The sequence below is a fragment of the Kryptolebias marmoratus genome, linkage group LG1, assembly GCF_001649575.2.
Source record: "Kryptolebias marmoratus isolate JLee-2015 linkage group LG1, ASM164957v2, whole genome shotgun sequence".
In the NCBI taxonomy this organism is placed as follows: domain Eukaryota; kingdom Metazoa; phylum Chordata; class Actinopteri; order Cyprinodontiformes; family Rivulidae; genus Kryptolebias; species Kryptolebias marmoratus.
This window is the reverse complement of record NC_051430.1, coordinates 15,181,265-15,201,854: the sequence shown is the minus strand read 5'-3', so window position 1 is coordinate 15,201,854 and position 20,590 is coordinate 15,181,265. Positions and strand designations below refer to the sequence as shown.

At 41.6% G+C, this 20,590-nt stretch overlaps 1 protein-coding gene across 3 annotated transcripts in view; it reads right to left on the bottom strand.

The window, feature by feature from the left end:
- The window catches only part of rtkn (rhotekin), a 53,848-nt gene extending 37,940 nt beyond the window's left edge, over nt 1–15,908 (bottom strand). Inside the window, exon 1 of one of the 3 annotated variants that reach the window (XM_017417342.3) lies at nt 15,478–15,908. In XM_017417342.3, coding sequence (XP_017272831.1) covers nt 15,478–15,594 — 117 coding nt within the window. In that variant the 5' untranslated portion in view covers nt 15,595–15,908. Of the gene's footprint in view, nt 1–632; nt 1,896–15,477 lie in introns of those variants that run through there. The other 2 variants (XM_017417338.3, XM_017417339.3) reach the window with 2 other exon arrangements.
- Between the last annotated feature and the right edge of the window lie 4,682 nt (nt 15,909–20,590).

Below are 20,590 nucleotides of genomic sequence, written 5' to 3'. Positions count from 1 at the left end.
ACAGGAAGGTCTTTTGCTTGTTTTTTTAAATAATGCATTCTTCACTTTTGCTTTCTGAGACAGTGACAAAAATCCACATGGTGTGGATTTGCAAAAGAAAAAAAAAGTGCATTTAAGTCAGACAAATTTCCTTTGTCTCCCTTGAAACACGTCAACCTCACCCGTACACACAGATGCATACACACAGTCACGCAGGGAATTATGAGGCCCATATGTGCAGCTGTGAACTGTGTGCAGCCCCCGCTGAAAGGGGGAGACACGGGGCGAGATGGATGACATGCCGTGTTGTTTTCTGTTTGCCATCTGTAAGGCCAGAGACCACACCAGCCTCGCGTAGGTTCCCCCCCCCCCCCCNCAAAAAAAGCTGCCTTTCTGCAAAGTTTACAACATGCCAAAGCACAGCTGCGCATTCTGTCAGTTAGCACAGAGATGCACTGTACTCCAGGGAAAACGGCTGAAAATAGATTTCATTATCTGTGAAACAAGTCACACAAAAAACAACAACAAGGAGACAGGCCCCCCTCACACACTTTTACTGGCAGACAAACTTTGAAATGCACTCAAAATGGTCAAAAATACAGGTAAAGACTCAGAAATAAGGTGATAGAAACCTGAAAATGAGAGCGTTTTACCTGCAAACTGAGCGCAATCTGACGGATGTACATCATATTAAGGTCCTCCAGTATCCAAAGTTTTTCCTCCATGTTTGCGTATTTATCATTGGGCATGCTTCAGGCAGGTGATTACAACGCAACTTCTTCTTGTTGAAGCTTAGCAACAGAGTTCAGACCTCTATCCTGCAGAAACCGCTGACAGAAAGTTCATTTTGACCGCTTTGATGGTGTCTCCACTTCTTCAATCGGTGCGTAAAAAAGACGCGCAAAAAGCTCTCCATGCAAAAACAAGAAGCTGACTGAGGTTAAGCGTATGACAGCACCGACTGCACTGGAATATCCCTCAGCTGGTAAAAACTGCTTCTGCTCTACTTTTCTCCTGACAACAAAGATCCTCTCAAACACCCACAGTCAACACCCAGCGGCGCGGCACGGGAAGAATGGAGCCTTTAAAAGAAAAAAAAAATCAGTTCTTGTCTTTGTGTCCCGACTGTGAATGCCGTGTGTCCTCTGTGACAAGACAACCTCTCCACAAAAGGGCATCGCCTCTGCGGGAGCAATCGGCACAACTGCTCCACTGTGTGCGCCCCGACGCGCCGCTAAATTAACCCCTGAGACGCGCGGCTGGCGGTGACGATGAAGTTTAAGGGAAAAAAAGAAAATACCGTGGCCGTACCGACGCCCCTTTGAACAAACAATCAGCAAATGCCGCACCAATGGGAAGGCATAACGGGGGGTGTGGAGCTTTCCTCTTCAAGGCTCAATGGAGGGAATTACAGCCGTGTCAGCAGGAGCGAAATGCGAGGGGATAAGACTACAATGCACCATGAAATGTCAACAAACTCGAACTCGAGTCATAAAACTCGATCTTGGATATATTTAAAGCACAGAAACATAAATCCTCTTTGAAATAAAGATTAAAGAGTAAAATTGGAGGGGGGAAAAAAAGGTGAGGAAAAAAATGAAGTCGAGCAATTCAGACAAGTTCTCCGGGCAAATCTCCAACCACAACTGACAATTTTTTTAACAAAGAGAGCTATTCCCTCTGTAAGAAAGAAACGGGCAATAAACGCAGTCTCCTTTCACAGTTGCCAGCTGTTTGGCAACTTATATAAAAAAGAAAGAATCCCCAAAGTTCTGGTGGCTTCAGAACTTCCACACACCCACAAAAAAAAAGCAGGAGCGCAGAGATTAAAACATCCGTAGTAGTATTCCTCTCCTCTCCAGCGTGCTCACGCTGCTCCAGCTGTTGTGTGCATGTAGGAGAGAAGTGTGTATCCTTCCGTGTGGCGTGGGAGAGACCGACCTAACTGCGCCAACCACAAGCAGACCCCTCCAACAGGAAGCCGGCTGCGTCACGTTGCGCACAGAGCCACATTACTCAAAATCCACTCATTCGTTTAAAAAAAAGACCTCAAACTGGGGGAGATATCAGAAAGTTTGCTTTGAAAGAACTCCCCCATGTTTTGCCATGAGATTTGAGCCACCTAGTCTCTTCATTGGGCTCCCCATCACCCTGAAACACTCAACACATGCGAACAGTGAAAACAAAAGGAGCTGTGAGAGCCATTCCACCTCCATGGAGGAGACCCAGGGGTCTCCACCCTGAGAGCCAAAAAATCCTCTGGCTAATCTGTAACAGACTCCAACAAACGCAATGAGGCAGCAGGTTTACTTTTCCTGAGGTGAAAGAATTGTTTTTTTTTTAACAAAATGTACAGGAGGAAGGTTAAATGGGCTTTAAAAACATGAACAAGAGATGCTGCTAAACTGGAAAATTATTAACAAATCAGGTTTGCTGAACATCTGTTAAAACAGGTTTCAGTTTATTGACTTGTTCACTTTGCTACAGAAAGATATGGATGCCTTGTTTTTGTTGGTTGGTTTGTTTGTTGTTTTAAATTAGTAGGGTAAAATTATATCCTTTTAAAAAAGGAACTAATCCACTGTGTGTGTTTTCTAGGCTTTCTGTTACACCAAAGCAGCTCCCCACAGTGCACAAATCAAAATACAAGCGTGACAAAAAAAAAGCCTGGAGGCTAAAAAGAAAAAAAGAAAAAAGTTATTATCTCAATGACAGGACTTGCTGACAGGCAGACAAGGAACCAGTCCTAACACTGCCTGTGCTTCTAGGCCCACTCGAGTGAGGAGAACCGAGCTGGAACGAGCCCAACACCTTTCACCCTGACTGGGATTTAACTCTGTTAAACGTGATTACCTATTGATGAAGTGGCGGATTAGCAACCCGTGACCGTGGAAGAACCTGACGGGAGCTGGTAGTTCGTTTTATCCACTCAACGATCGGTTAATCCAGTTCAAACTCAGTTGTTTGATGAAAACAGGGGAATTCACACGCGCACACAAAAACACGGGCTTTCATAATAAGATCCCGGAGGGGCTGGACTCTGCTCTGAAGACAATGACCGGCGCTTTGGGCTTTTTCTGAACGGATGTGTGGAGGAATACGGAAAACTTCCCATGCATGCACCTAATCAGCTGGAGGAAGCAGGACTGAGGGTCAACAAGGGAACGCTGCAGGAAGGTGTTTCTGCAGGCTGTCTGCAACGATAGTCGGACTGATTTGAATTATTTTCTGAAATAAAGAGAAAACAAATAAACACGATTTGCTGGTTAATCAAGACTCGAGATAAACCTTGTGCAGTTGTGTCTAACAAAACATAATAAGCAAAACCTAAAGTTGTGAGCAGAACACGTTTCTTGTTGCAACCTTGTCGGCCTTGTGAGACTGTCTGACCAAACAGAACTAATTCAGATATAAAAGATTTGCAATATGAATGCAAACCTAAATCCACCCAGGAGGCTAATATTTTGCATGCTACCTCTGTTGCAGGTAAGCCGATTACACACATTCATATTTCCTTTAGGAAACATCTTATAATGCATTATGCTGTAGGAGGTGTAAAAGTACACCTGAGTGAACGTTTAGCACGAGTTCAGTACACCAAGGAAATGAAACAAAAGTCAAATGCTAGTTGTTTTATTTTCAGACAATAAATCTCCTAGAAGCAGAAACAGAAAAAACATTTCAGCCTTGTTAGAAAGGAGGGTTTAAGGCAGCAGGTGAGCTCTAAGTGTGGGAAAATGACTCTTGATGGCAGGGATATCAAATAAATACACAAATGGCCTGCCACAGACGCTTCAAAGTGCACATTATATGATGCATTGGCTTGCCAAACTTGCTCATTGCTCTCCATTTCTCCACCAAACAAGCTGGTCTTTAAGCTTCTTTAGGCTAATGAATCAACCACTCATATTTTGTTTGCTGTTGTGTGTTTTAAGTAGCATCTTCATCTGCTTTTTTTCTGTTGTGCTGATTGCAAAATGGAGTTTGAGAAAATGCGTGCCAACTTTTTGATGGTGGAGTTGATCACCTGCAACTGATGCTAAATATCTGTACAAGTTCATGTTTCATTACATGCCTAATATTAACCAATTTGTTTTTTTTACGGGTGATCTGTAAACTAATGGCAAAAGAAAATGAGGAGTTTGGCAGCGAGACAACTCATTAAGATGTTAACAATCTCAAGGCTTATTTTTTTTCTAGATTGTTTAACATAAAACTAACATCAGGAATGCCTAAAATGTTAATAAAAACAGCAAAAGTCCAACCTAAAATTAGAAATCTGAGTTTTATTATATAGTAATTAACAGGCAGTTTGCATGGAAATGTTACTTTCACCTTCATTTTCTTTAGATGAAGAAGTCATATTGGTAGATTTTATTTGACTGGTATTTATTTCTTTACATCAAAAATGACAAATTTAGAAAGTTCACACCTGAAAGAGATTTTCTTTTTCACCTAAATAAAAAAAAGACAGCAAATATCTGCCTGAAACAGTTTGTCCCTTTATGTAACATTGGTTTAAAATACAAAGTGCCTACCAAAAGGCTACTTTGGCACTTTTAAAACAAATTTTAAAAAGCTACTTGGTCAAAATGCTCATATAAATTAACGTTTTACAAAACCTGTCTGTCATCTTTGAAAATGATTGCAAATTTATTTTATTTCAGGTATTAATTGAGATTTAAGTCTGTTTTGTTTTGTTTTGTTTTGTTACAAACTAAAACGATCCTTCAATAAAGTGCACCACACTTAACTTGCCTCTGGACAAGTTTGCCAAGAAAAGCATTCTGCGGTGTAAAATGTTGATACCTAACAGAGAAACCGAAATAAACATGCTGATTATTGCCACACACATCCTATTTCAGCTCATAAGTAGCCCTAATTGGTACTCTAAGTGTCTTATCGCCAACTTTAAGGTTAAAAAGGCGTCTTTAGTCCATTGCACAGTGTGGCGGCAGAATAGGGCAGGAAAGCACGCAAGGAGCCTCAGGCAGCAGCCAGACCCAAAACCACAACAAAGAACCCTGACTGTCATCTAAACCCAATCTGAAAACTGAGCCCAACACACCCGTGCTTAAAATACACACCCACACAAAGCTGTACTTACACTCACAAATACACAGTTAGGATATAAATAGACATTAACACTCATACTCACACCCCATAGGAAAATTTCCTCAATATGAGACAAATGCATCTAATCAAGGCCTCTGTATGTGTGTGTGATTATGGCATACTAAGTAGACACTCTCGCTCTATTTTCTCACAGAGTAAAGACGTAAAGTTGGAGAAAATTACAAGGAGCTGTTTTTTTTTTCTCCTGTGTATTTCTGGACTTTCAGAAGAAAGGAAAAATTAAATGCCTAGCATTCCTTACAAGAATGCATATCGTCCGCCTGCCAGAGTTTTAAACTAAGATCAGCTTGTGTTGAAAAATGAACAAATTGTGTCCATTTTGGTCAAATCTGTGAAGTAATGTTATAGACAGTAGCCATTTTTTTTGTGTTTGCTAAGGTCAGTTAGCTGTGGTGGCCATCCACTGGGTCATGGTATATTTTGCTAACAGACAGGGATGACTCCAACAGGTAATGCCAGTTAAAAAACAAGAACAAACAAACAACACTAGGATAGAGTCGGATGAAAGTACATCCCAGTTTCTCAAAGGTGTGTGTTGTTTCGTGACTGCACAAATATTTCTAAGCAGACACAGAGACAAAGACAAGAAATTAGACTCATCTAGTGTGTTACATCTGTTTGGCGGGATGACATCATCCTGCAGTGAGCTGTGTGAAACCAGGTGTTTCAGAGGGAAATTCCCCCCCTCAGTTGAAAAGCATGAAAACAAACCTGCGCTGACAGCTGAACACTCATAAGTCAGACATCGAGGCAGAGTGACGACACTAAATCTCATCAACAGTCCACCTTTTTATTAGGTGTATAAGTTGCAGAGAGAGATAACAAGTCTGCCCAAATGGTTCAAACGATTACGTGAAGGAGGCGCTGTGATGCATGCCACATTTAATCAAACAAAACGCCAGCCAAGGACCTGCAAATTACACCACTGATATTTTTCTTTCACTTGGAATCCCAGAGTGAAGGAAAAGATGAGGAGTCGACGTCTCTGGCTTGAGCAATGGAGCATGGACGATCCTTTTTCAACAATACCCCTTGTGCACACGCACACACACACACACTTTTGGAAAGAGTTCAGCAGTTTGCCTGCCTCCCAGAATCATTGCTGACTTTCAGGAATGCTACCTCAGCCGTTCACACGAGTCTACAGCAACTCATCACTCTGACAGGGCAGACACTTTAATGAAAGAGAAACCTGCTCGTTAGGACATTCATCTCCATTGATTTCTGCCCTCAGGGGTGCAGGCTGTGCAGAATCACGGAAGATGTGAGTGGATATAGGAGCACAGGTGTGTCAAGGCAATTCATTTGTACCTAATAGTGTGAATGATCTTCTGAAATGACTATTAATGGCGGGTAGGTTTAAGGAATATAAATTCATGTGAAAATGTGAAGGAAAAAGGTGAACAAGAGGATAGATTTTTTTTTCTCCATTCTTTTAAACTGCTGGTGTAAATACAAATAGAACAACGGCTCCCTCTGCAGGGCACTGGGGTGAATAGCAAGCTACACCACAACGTGAAATCTGTGGAGACGTGTTTATTGTGCTAAACAGTATTTTTGTAAACTTGAATATTCACAAGCAGAACAGAGACAAAGTGTTAAAGGATGGTTACATGTAATTATTAAATTCCAGCAAAAAATAAAGCAAGATAGCTTGTACAGACATGAGAATAAGGCGACCAACAACAAAAAAAATTTGTACCTGATTTACACCTTTTTTCTTTTAGATGAAGTTACTTTAGCCAGGTTACGTTGCATACTGTAAACATAACTCGCACCATAAGGCTTGAGTCTGCTGTAGGCATATCCAAAACCTTAAATAGGAATCACAGGTCTAAACATCTGCAGAAGCAATATGTGACTCTAAACATTTGCAGCGAGGAGACTCAGGAAGCTGCATTTCAAACTGACAGGGAATCATAACATCTTTGTAGGTGGAAGGTTGTTTTTTTTAAACAGTAAGTCGTGAGGAAGACAGTCTGCGGCTACTTCTTCTACAGGGTCAATTCACGTGTGTTGGCTACCAGAAAAATGTTTTAATGGGATAAATTTGTGATGATGTCGCTTCTCAGTGAAGAGTAAATTACATTGTTATGCTGTCACTCACAGGGCCACCTACAGTTTGATTAACTGATTCAATGATTAAGCATCCAAATTCATCTCGCAGTGAACGTCTTGGCTGGCGTTCCCGTTCTAGCGTATGGACAACGAAGGAAAACCGGGGAAACTTGGTGCCGAGACAGCAGGAATGACACGATGATAGAACAAGATCTGACACCACGCCGTCTGCTTCACCAGGCCCAGAGAACAAACACGGGCATGCTGGCAGGGACCGGTACCCTATACATCATGCAGGGAAGGTAAACGGGAATAATAGAGCCATCTGTTTTCATAAAGTCAAACACCTGCTCAGCATCAACAAAACAGACATCATTGGCACTTGTGCCCCCGTTTGCCCCCCCTCTCCTCTCCACCATAACATGCAGCCACCTCCAGGTTGGGCTACACTGCAAAAAGAGTCTGTTCTTCTAGTTGTAGACGAAGACCAAACAAGGGGGGAAAAATACAATCTGAGGGCCCTCCATCTCCATCCGACCCAAAATGTCCTCCATTATAAACTATACTTGTCTTGAAATATGCCTCAAATTTTATTCTCATGTCCAGTCCGTGGTAAAAACAGACGAAGGATAAATGCCCTAAAACAAGATGTTTGTTTCTGTAAGAAGTGCATTTTTAACCATGATTGGACAGTAAATAGTCTGTCAAATGTCACTTTGCAAATTTACATGCAGTACTTTCGATATGCAATGAGAACATCTTTTTTTCCTCAACATCAAGAGACATTTTTGACCAAAGCTGAAAACAATGCTAAAACCTTGCCAGCACTGTAAACAGGAGAAAAGGCCATTTTCTGATTGGGAAGCTTGTAAAATATAACATGAATAAATAAGGCAGGTAGCAGCCAAAACATACATTTTAATACAACGTGTGGCTCTTTGATTGCTTTAAGTTATCCCACACATCCTTTAAAGACTTAGACTTGCACTAACCAAAACAAAATACAGAGAGCTTCATCCTAAACACCCACAGTTTATCAGTTAATCCACACAACTTGCTGTCAGAGGGCATGCAGGTAGCTTGGATTCATCATTAAAACACATGATCGCATAAAATGAATGTCGTTTGAGTCAATGTATGAACAGACGTGCAGCACACCGGACACTCACTCACAAACACACACATCTTTAAATATTTCTCAGCATTGATTCTTTTCACGAAGCATTACTCTGAAGGAAAGGGTGGCCCTGACTTCATCTATTTTCACAGTAAAGCCAGTCGTTCATGTGATGTATAGAGCAGGAGATAAAGAGCCTCTTTGTGGTGAAGAAAATGGGGAAAAAACGAGCTGCAAACAAAGAAGGAGGCGGCAAGGCGCTGCACAGAGGGCTGACACAGACGTGCCCTTTATTCTTCAGGTGAACTCTGTGTGCATGTGTTATTTAAAGGACTTGTTCTTGGTGAGGGTACAGTTGAAATTCATATTTATAACCCGTCCTAAAAACGTTTTGACAGATCCTAAGTGGCTTTTTTTAATTGGTGGCCTGTTTTGTTCATAGTTGAGAAAGAAAATCCAAACTGGGCTACACCTGCTTGGTGAGTGAAACTGTTCCACTTCTCTGATAATTTGGCAAATATTTGGTGGGGCAAAAAAATGGGCGCGTACAACTTCATTTCTTCAGCTAACATCAACCTTTTCTCGAGTCTCGTTCTGACAAAGAATGACATTTTTTCCTCACAGGAACACAGCTTCTCGTGTTTCTAAGGCTTTTTTGATGAAAGGAGTTGACAGCAAGAGTCCTGCACTGTAAATGACACCACACTTTGGAATTTTTGCATTTGTGTGTGTGTCAATGTTTAACAGAAAACTCTTCAATGGAGAGAGAGAGAGGAGGGGGGGTAGGGAGTCTTGTGTTCACAGGAAGAAGATACCTTTGGCATGACACAGTCAAATTCTGTTCTACAGTGTCTTCATGTCAAGCTTGATTAAGTTTAAAGCCTCTGGTGGCGAGAGCAAACAGAAATGAACAATGAAACAAAACAAAACAAATAGTAAATTCTCTACGTGTCTGTGTCGAGATAAGGACAAAGGAATACTTCCTCAGTACGATCTGGATCAAGAAAGTGGGTTAGCGGTGAAACACACGACAAAAGGACTTATTTTCCTGCTGAATTGGGGGACCTGAGTCTGAAGTGGTCCACATAATAAGGCTCCCCTCGGGACAAAGAGTGTTCAGGATGAAAGATTCAGTTCACAGAGCAAGATAAAAAGGATTAAAACTAATAAAGTACATGTTAAATGTTTCCACTTAATCCAGAAAAAAAAACCCATCATTTTAAATGTATTAAAACTTTAAATCAGCGTACCGCACGTCTTTAAAACCATCTACTTACATAGTTTGGTAAAGCTTAGCTAACTCCAAAACCTCCTTGCATTGGGATTTTTCCAGAAACAAAAGGGATATTTCTGAAATAATGTGAATAATAAGCTTTGTTCAGTTCACTAATCAAGGTAGTAGGTGAATGAGGCATGTTTGATGATGCATGAAGGAAGTTTTCACACATGGGGGAGTGGGAATGCGTCCAGCGATTAATCCTCCTCCTTTATACATCTGTCTGCTGGCAGTGACGGCTTCGCTCAGGACAACTGAGCGAACAGAGCCTGTCTGTGTCAGACAATACGCAATGGACTTTGCTCATGAGACTTAGTCACCATCTGAAGCATCAACAAACGGCGAGCATCATGAATGAAGACCGATTCGTCATTCGTAACGCTGAATGGCAGAGGCAGGGCAGACTTACAGACATGTGCGGACGCACACTACGATGCTGACATGTGTGAACTGGATACTGAGAATGGGTGCGACTCACTTCCTGTGTGTGCGTGTGTGTGTGCTCATGCTTGCTATTTATGTTCACAACTTCTTCAGAGTGAAGCACTATATAAATGTGTGACTGGGTGGGGTTCACTTGCAACATTAAGCAACAGACCCTCAGCTGTTAAACTGTCCTGACAGTTGCCACATAGAGATACTAAAAACACACACCAAAACAGAAAAAGTGCTCTGTTTCAGAACTTAGGAATAGATGACTTAGCTGGATGATAACAAACATGCAAATAATTAGAATTATGTTCTACAAGTTTCACAAAATTCTTTTTAAATGTTTTACCATATTTCCCAGCTGAGCTCTAACACGTCTCTTACCCAGCTCGTTCTATCAAGCTGAGTTGACTCTTAGCCGCTACCTCACCAAATTTAAGGTCAATGCCTGTAAAACTGACCGAGTCATAGCCATTTTTGTGTTTTTAAAGTCATTTAGCTGTGGCAGCCATCTTGAATCAGGTTGAGTCCAAAGCTTAACTAGTTGTAGATGCGCATCCAATGAGTACTTTTCGAGAGGTACGTTCAGATTTTTTCACCGGTTCATGAGACGTTTGGGTAACAGACACATGAAACGCTCAAACACCCACATATGCACAGAAAACAGGCAAGGACATTATCGTCCGCCTTCACATTTCTGCAGCAGGTGATAAATAAGTGCGAGTTCAATGGGGGTAGAGAAAAGAAAGTCTATTACATGCAACATATGGACAACAAAGCCTACACAACTACACTCACTGAGCAAACAGTCCAGCCAATATCATGGGAGCAATAACAGGGCACTGGTTAAATTTTACTCATCGCTTGAAGAAACAGATTAAACCATTTCTCATTCAGAGACTCTATGGGAACAGTGCTACACTCAAAGCCTGTGTAATAAGAAAAGTTAAACATTTGCAAGTTAAAATATCCCTCAGCATACCAAGGAAGCCTCCAAGCAGAAAGCTCCAGTGGCCCAGTCTGGTGAGCGAAAAAGGGTCTTAGAAGGGGTAACATTTCCCTGGCATCTCCCCTCTCTGTACCCCTACAGAGCTGAACATGCCAGAAAGCCCTCGGGGCATTCACACACACACACACAGAGCTCAGTGCAGGCCAATCTTGGCACCCCAGTTGTTCCGAGTAATCAATAAAGCAGAGAGCATCCACTCTTCAGAACCCTCAGGCCTATAAACAGTTTTTTCCCCCCTCAGCCTCTCATGTTTTAGGATCGGTTTTGGGTTAAAACGCAGCAAAAGGAACATTGTCTCCTTGACACACACCGTTGCTTTGAATCCGAGGCTCTCAATATTTCACCGTTCCCCCGTGAGCGAGCATTTTCCCCACTGGGTTCACGGGTTGAACTGCTTTGTGTTATCCTGACAACACCTATATGACCCTCTCTTGTTTTTGCGCATGCAGGAAGGCAGAGATGTGCTCACATAGAGCCAGGTTTAGTTCGTCACACTTTCATGTCAAGCCACATTAGGCACCAGCAGAAGCCACACAGAGAGGCTGCTGAGCATGAAACTGCTCACAGGCTGCCTCTGAACTATAAACCACACTTATTAGGGACCCAGAGAAAACATTCATACATCCAACGTGGGAGACATAACACCAGCAGAAATTGTTTTTCATTGATAAATGCAAAATATTCCAAAATGCACAGTGGAAAACAGATTTAAAAATGAAGCTACAGGGATTCCGGCGCACTGCTTAGACAACATAACCTGGATTGCCAAATAAACTTAATTAAAAAAAAATCTTTAAAAACAAAACAAACAAAAAAGGTCAGTAGTTAACATGTAGTGTGAATAAAACTCCATGCAAATCATATGCATCCATAAGTGAATTATATTAGTATTAAAATGCAGAATTATGCTAGTTTCTAGTATTTTAACAGTTGGGACTGGGCTGTATTTTTATTGCTGCATCACTTCTGCTAGTCTTTGGGAACTAAAGCGATACCACCCATGCAGTACCATGCTGGTTTCTGAACTGCGCCCAGTCCAGATGGTCCTTTCTCCTCTCTATAGCCTTGAAGACGCAGCATCTATAATTACCAGAAATAGTGTCAAATGTTGACTCAAGCATGTCGAAAAAGAACCTTTTTGGTTGTTAGGATGTTTGAAATAATACGTTTTCAAAAAAATTATCTCTTTAATAATTTAAACAGTAAAAAAAATCTACAAATACATAGCACACTAGTTCCAACTAAGCCAAACATTTTGATATATAAATGGTTAAAATAGCACAAGGTATGTGGAAAACGTTTGACTGCAAAAAACATACAAAAGAAATTATAAACAGTATAATAATAGTGCGAACTCTGACACAATAAAAAATACTAAACTTTCTAAAGCCCTGTTTGGTTGGTTTGGAGGCTTACAGGAGAGAGTGAGTGAATCTACAGGGTGGAGACCAAAGCAAACCACAGTTACCCAAAGCTGTGAAAGCTTTTGCTCAACAAACATGGCAGACTCCCAGATCTTGCCATCCATACACTCCCAGAAGCGCGAACCAGTGTGGGTGGATGGGTGCGTCGTCGCACACATCAAACCACTTCCTGGCCTTGTATAAACCAGCAGCAGCCACACTGGAGGGCAGACCATCCCTGAGTTAAACATAACATGACACTGGAGCAACGGAACGGAGGACATTCCATCCTCACCTTCATAATAAAGTCTGCTTGATCCCAAAGTCCCACGGTATGCCTGAAACAGCAGAACTGGTGAGGATGGAGGCAGAATATAAGTTTAGAGACACACCGATGGTGGCCTTGTGGATCAGAAGGGATGGATGTGGAAAGCAGATGTGTTCTGTGCCCCTACTGAGAGCAGCAAGCAAAGGAGCAATACAAGGGCTTTGGGATGGGTTTTTGGCCAAATGCTGTGCAAGCGTGTACCGCATTTTTACAGCCTCTAAACCATATCATCCTATCAATCTGCGATGCACACACAGCAAAAAGTTTTAGCACCAGACCTTAGACGATCTTAAGGGGGAAAGCAGAGAAAGCAAGGAAGGTTTTGTTTCTGTGCAACTTGCTGTAGATAGTAGATGCCTGAACGCATCGTAAACTGCTTGATTCAACTGTCGTACTAAAACATACAATTCACAGAAATCCCTAAAGCTTCGAACTACAAGAGCTAACCTAATTTTTGATCCTGATTTGTGTGCCTTCTGCTTCTTGCTTCTTGGCAAAATAACACAAAGACAGGTGCAAACTTCAGCGTTTCGCAGTGGGGGGGGGGCTAATGCAAGTGTCCTTTTTATGACAAAACATTTTACCAAATTCATACTTTAAATGAACTATAGTGGGATCAGTAGTCTGGGAAAATTTGGTCCAACTTTTTCTACTTCCAATGTGCCTGGAGAGTGAGAGAGAGAGAGAGAGAGAGAGAGAGAGAGAGAGAGAGAGAGAGAGAAAGTCTAATCAGATAGAAGTTTAAGCCTCACTTGTGTTTTAGATTATTTTTTAAAGCTGCTGAAGTGACATGCATTTAAAGATAATCCAAAACTATGAATTTTGTTGGCCAATACGTCAACAAGGTTCAACAAAATAAACTAAAACCATCTTAGAAACACAGATTTTAGAGGCTTAGAGGCTTAAATAAGGGGCTCAAACACCCAGACGTTATGTTCCCTGGCAGAGTGAATATAAGGTGCTTTCACAGCTTCTCATTGAAATGCCACACACTGGTTCCAGGGTGGCATTGAGAGAGACCGGACACACAGAACAAGAGGGAAGTCCCTGTCTCTGAAAGAGGATCATTAGCATTGGCAACAAAGTCAGAGGCGCAAATTAATCTTGTATGTGAACCGGCTTAGAGCAACTTACAGACAGAGGTAAGGAAGTAAACAAGGACTGTGTTATTGTTGTGGAAGAAGAAGAAAGTCTTTATCCTTATGCATGTCCATTATAGAAACCAAAAGGGGGAAAGTAAAGTCTGCATAGAAATAATTCAGGATTTAAAACAATGATTTTGAACTTCTCCATTATTTCTGTCTTAAGATGAAATTCCCTTATAGGTTCTGATGAATCAATAAAAGGCTACAAGGAGCAAAAGGCTAGCCAAAAGCTAAAAGTAGCATAAGAAGACAAAAACAGAACTAAAAGCATGCTAAACAACGATTTTGATGGAACTGAAAAAAAAGCAAAGATTTTGATAAGTTACAAAATTAAAAGTCACAGTACCCATTTCCTGAATCAGCTGAATGTTTTGATACATGATTGGTTAAAATGGCAAATATGCAGGCGTAGATAGATTGCAAAAAAAAAAGAAAGTATGAAAAATGAAACAGAAAAACAATTGTGTGAAATCTGAATCACCATTCAGACAAAGTAGCACACCATCTGCCGTACAACACTTCTGAAGCAAACTGCTTCATACTGTCACTCTAGAAAGATGACTTCAAACCGCATGAGGTGAAAACTAAAACACATCTCCTTATTTTAGCCTGATCATTCAGACTGAACTGTTGAGGGTCATCATGTGTGATAACGTGTGTGAACTTGTTTGGCAGGTGTGAGTTCGGGCCACTTTGGACACTAGATCAGACCGTTCTGACAGCAGATCAATATGATGGAGTGTGCCTGACCTCCCAGGGGTCAGCTATAGCTGGTGGTTTCCTGTGACATGAATGATAAACAACATAATCTAACAGTGTCTGCTCAGACACATCTAATGACTTCATGGAGCAAAGAAAGGAGAGATTCCAAAAGGAGGAGGAGACAAAGAATCAATACTCAGTCTTATGGTCCATATTACACCATTAACATTCTTTAAGCTTCCTCTTACAATTGAGTCATTTAGACACCCCACACACATCTCTCCCTCTATTTGATTGTCACTCTTCCCTGTTACCAACCGCTTTCAGACGTTTTACAACAAGAGAAGAACGAAAAGGCAGCACTAAAACCAAACACAATCAGCAAACATGAGAGCTCACAGGCAGGTATGTGTGACTGGGAGAGAAAGTTAAAAAAAAGGGAGCTTTGCAAAGAAGGAAGAGGAGCAAATCGTGTTGGTTCGTTTTTAAAGTGATAAACAGCAGCTGAGATAAATAAATACACAAGCTTTGACCCAGAGCTCAACTTTAGGATGCAGTTTGTGTCTGACTGTTCAACAGCCTGCGGGCAAAGCTGAAGAGGCATGGAAGCAGGTCCAGGTGATCAAACAGGTGGAGAAACGTTACAGCATTTAAAGAAAGTGTTAAAACATGAATTGCATGTAAAACGAGATGGCTCACAAGTTCTCGTTAGAAGATAATTAGTAGAGTTGGGCATTGGGAGCTCAACAGCTTTCTGGTGCGGTTTAATTATAAACCCTCAGAACAGATATGAAGTGTGCCACATAGGTTGGAGAGAGGAAACTGAGTCACAGCTGTAAACAGAGAGAATTTGGTGTGTGTGTGTGTGTTAGAGAGAGGAGGTGAGCTCAGATACCTGTGATGGTGGTGCGTCCTGGAGGTCGTTCCTCCTGAACTTCCCTATCCGTATCTCCATCTCCAGGGCAGAGCCGCGGGCCACGGTGGCTCTCGTCGTTTGATTTCGGCAAAACATCCCCCCCCTGTTTTATTTCTCTGTTTTTTTCCTTGTATTATTATTAATACAAACTTCCTGACAAACTTCCCCAGAGCAGAGTGGTCCGGGTCAGCAAGAGCTCTAAAAAAAGAAAGAGCGCAAAAGGGAGGAGCTGCTTCGAAAACTTCCCAGACGAGCAGCAGATCCACCGGCAGGACAGGGGTTAAAAAAAGAAAAGAAAAAGAAACACTCCTTAGAGATTTATTTCGATAGAAAGAAAATTAGCGTTTCTCCAAACTGAGGCGAGCAGGGGCTTCTTTCCACTTGTCCAAACGGTGCCCCGAGTGCGTTGAAGTGACGCGCTGACGCTCCACGCGGTGCGTAGCTGACACCCAACTTTGTCGTCCTTCATCTGGAGACCTCTGCCGGTGATGGACGGCAGAGATTTACAACAGCCATAATCTGCCTTTTGCAGGCTTGTTAATGGGCGTCGTTCAGCAGGAATGATTGAGGCACTAAACCCCCCCTATGTGGAATGGTTTCACTGGTTTCATTCTGGTATTTACATCAAGCCTGTGCCTGTCAGTCTGTCTGCTGCTCCTTCATTTCTGCAAAACACTGCAAGTCTCTAGGTCTGGGTGGAGTTGGGAGGGGGGCTACCACTCTTCAAAGACTGCATGGTCAAATAGTTGAATGGCTTATATATAACTTCAGCGCCCCCCAGAATAATATGGAAGAATTCGAAGTGTTTACAGAAAGGTATTTTAGGAAAGTTACACGACCCTTTTAGGTAACCACTGCACAGCTTCAGGGACACTGATGGTGTGTAAAGGACACATTTAGAGGGAATCAATGACTGAGAGAATGAATAAATTAATGAGTGAGTAACATCACGACCTCAAAACTCATCTAAGTCAGAGACAAAGTGTAAAGCTGTCCTGTGCTGATGCGTCCAATAAAATTGAAATGCCATTCCACTGAGAAGAAGCACCATCTGCCATGTTATTTACGCCCCATTCAAGGAACATTGTTCATGATGGCGGTTCATTAATACGCAAGACGTGAATAATTTGCACATCTGTGAATGCCCCGATATTACCAAAGGATTTATTTACGCAGGTATTAGAGGAACATTTGCTGCCATCTGGGCTGCGTTGTCTGCAGGGAGTGGTTTGCTTATTTCAGCAAGACAGTGCCAAGTCTCAGGGCTGCATAACAAACTGACCTGCCTTCAGTCCAGACCCGTGACCACTTCAGAATACCGACTGAGATAAGAATAATAAGGAAATGAACAAGCAGGGCTCCAACAAAAACTCCCATCAAGCAGGAAAAGAAAAAAACATTTTGCTTCTTATAAAGGCCACCAAGTTTTATTAGAACGGATAGTTAAAAGGGTATAAAATGAGCCTCTTTTCTAAGTTTAGAATTTTAGAAACATTTAGCATTTACGGTAATAGGTTGTTTTGTGCTATTTTCAGTTAAACGTAGTGTTAATATGCAGCATTTTGTTTATATGACGGACAAAACGTGCCTTTGTTTTTGTTCTACCAAGTCTTTCATCGATAAATCCAGGTGGTCACATCGAAGCACGTGGCATCTTTAGCCTTTCATACAATGTAATTGGTAATATTTGCTCCCATTTGGCCTCTGAGGATTTTAATTTCCTCAGTGCCAGTAATGCATCCCGTTTAAGGGGTTGGAAACCAGGTGCAATCAGCTCTACTCCGGTAGTAGAACATTTTTATTTATAAGCATCTGCAGCAGAGCATGAAGATCCGGCAGGAATGTCAGTCCTAACTTGCGGAGGCACCGTAACGTTTCTGAACCCGCTGTGACTGGAATTCTGAAAGGTCAGATTTTATTCAGCTGGCACAGAGGTCAGTCCACTCAGAGTTTGACAGAGGTCAGCTTCTGTGGCAGAGGGTGATCTTGCAGCACTGATGAATAAATCTCAGAAAGAAAACCCAGATCTTTCACATGCCCAGGCTCGCATCCAACATGACCCTCAGAGAAATAAACCCAACTGTTTTGAGATGTTTGGAAAATTCTTTTTTTTCTGACTTATTTTCTGTAATGTACTAGAAAAATCTGTTCCGATATTGCAGCTATTTGACAAAAAAACAGGCTTTTGTGAAGAATTTCTTATTTAACTCTCTGTGTGACCCCCCAACCCCTGATCAACTGTTGCACCTGCAAAAGGAAGAAAAAAAACAAAGATTTCCAGAAGGCAGGAATAACAGACTAAGCCTGAGGGATTTGAGCTGGAAACCAGCAAACTGATAAAAAATGTACACGAATGTTCAGTTATTTTCTTTCCGCTTGCAACTTTTATAGCCGCTTCAATGGAGGGCAGACAACAAACTTCGAGAAATCCCCAGCCTGACTTCAAGTTGCTGCAATCTTGTGGCATTTTACCTTTTGTCTGACTCTTGTCTTCCACTGGAAAAAGAAAGAAACAGTGCAGCATTTCAAAAGCATTATTCAACGGACTGGTGCACCGTGCTCACTGTGAAAATAGTCTCCCAGCCGCTTCAAACCGAACACAGACACACCTCCCAACAATTACGCCTAATAGTCCACATTAGTTCTTTCCTGCATCAACAAAGGTTTACTGTACTCCCTCCTCTGACTGGTGTTTCAGGGGGACTTTGGTGCTCTGCCTCTTTAAATCCAAGCAGAAAAGCTTGCACAAGTCTATTTTTCAAATAATCCCAAAGTTGCTTCTATAAAAGCAGATTTTTTTGTTGATGTGGGAAGCTCGAGTAGATAGCTGAGGGCCCCTGAAACTCATGCGGCGATGTGATCTCACTCAGATGTCTATTTCCTAGAAGGGGACTATGCAAAATACAGATTATGTTTGCACGCTTTATGCCTCTGTGGTCAGTAGGGGGTAGACAGTCACAGAGGGGAGCAGTGCTTTCCCAAGCAAGGTCAGACCCCCCCCCATCCCCTTCAAACTCCTCGTGGGTTCTACCGGGGGCCCTTTGGGCAGCTTAGTTTGCTGCAGAGTCAAGCAAGCAATTGGTTTATGTGCAGGCTTTGCCGTGGCAGATTTTAAACCCATCTGTGGGGAAAAGATAGGTTTGGCTTATCACTTTTTGTGTGTATAGTGCATATTCTATTTGTAAACACCACAGTCTACATTTTCTCCTTTTAACATCCTTCCCGTTTCTCCAGTTTTCACTCTGTCTTTTTTTTTTTTTTGCCTCCACACATGCGCATACAAAGCAGCAAAGACAAAAGTGTCGGCTTCAGCGAGAATCAAACGCAGCCGTAAATATGGGCAGTCACAGTGGGCCATAAAATGTCAGCCACAGTCAGTATACAAACAAAGGGAGCCACTCTTCACTCAGAAAGCAATGGCTGTGGAGCAGCTGGAGGAAAAAAAAAGAAATCACATGCTAAAACAAAAAAAAAAGGAGGACAATCATGCTGTTACATCCCTAACACAAAACCCTATTATGTTTCTCTCGCTCCTGCATACAAACATATACATGATCTGATTCACTTGCCTGCCAGTTTCAAACCAGAGGAGTGGGTGTAAGTGGGCAGCAAAGTAGAGGAAATCTGGGAATTCGTTAGGCCTTCTTTTTGTGGAATGAAAGGCTGAGCAGAATGAACGTTCCTGCTCCCACTGTAATTACATGTGGTTCTGTGGATTCTAAATATAAACATGCACAAAGTATCTGCAGCCACTGCTCTACCTCCTTCTGTGTTCTTGCATTATTAAAACTCCAACATTACAGACTCAGATTGCAGGACGTGGAGGGGGAAGCAGTGGAGGAGCAAAAAAAAAAAAAACTCAAACACTGACACTTTAAAACCTAAATGAAGACATTAGAATCTTAGCCCACGGTGTAAATGATAAGTGAAAATTTCCCATTAATTTCAATCTTTTTTTTTAAATTTTAATCAGGGAATTTGCTTTAGTGTGGCATAATATCTGTAGCTGAAAGAGTAGTTGCTATCACCCTGGAGTATAAACCCATCTGATGTGAGCTGAAAAACATTATGATGGATGTGTTCCTATATGGGCTGGGAGATGAGGGGACACCTCAGGGAAAACACAGAGCTTGGATGCAGAGCATAAAACTGGAACGATTCTCTAAATTTACTGTGTGGAAGGTGTCGGGGGGATGAAAACTGTACTCAAGTCTGGCTCCCAATCACACCGGCATGTCAAAAGAGATGGAAGAGCAGAGTCTTCCTCTGTGTATCGCTGTGACTCTGCATGGCTTAAAATAACAGTCTCATGTATTTACAAAGCTTTGCATTACAATGGGAATTTATTACACGATTCTGACTTCTGCTGGACAATTTTTGCCATTACAACCCCAAATTATTGAGTCCATGACACGCACAATCACGAGGTTCCCCTCTCAACTAGGAACTGTTTTATTGTCAGTTCATAAAACAATAATATATTAAAAAAGGGGCTCTAAATTAAAAAAAATAGTCACTTTTCTACATTTTGTTATTCATTTGCTGTTTATTTTTTTAACCAGTCTGAACCTAATACCCTACTATCACAAAGTAAAAATACACTGAAGTGTTTTGACAAATTAATTAACTGTCAGAAATCCTGTTTCTAACCAAAAACCTGATTCAAGTAGCTTCAGGAATCTCCTGATTCAGAGACCCAGCCAGTGTCTGACCGTTAACCCAGTGAGGCACTTCGGAATAACCTAAAATGATGCCGACACTCTCCTTCCAGCCTGGTTGGGCTTGACTTCTTCGGCCAAGAATGAGAGATAATCCGGAAAACAAAAGTGCCAAGTTTGTAGCATTACTCCCAAGACTAAAGGCTGGAATTATCATCAAAAGAGTTCTTCCAAATGAAAAGTCTGAATGTGCAAACAGAACGTTTTATCAACTAATTCTAAATGAACAAACCACTCCAGCTCGTTTTACTTTAATGGTTATTTAGTTTGATATAAAGAAGAGTCTGAAACAACGAAATGCCAAATAAGGAGAATTGAAATATAAAACTTTGCCACCGCTGTACATTTTCATTTGAAAAAAAAAAAAANCATTT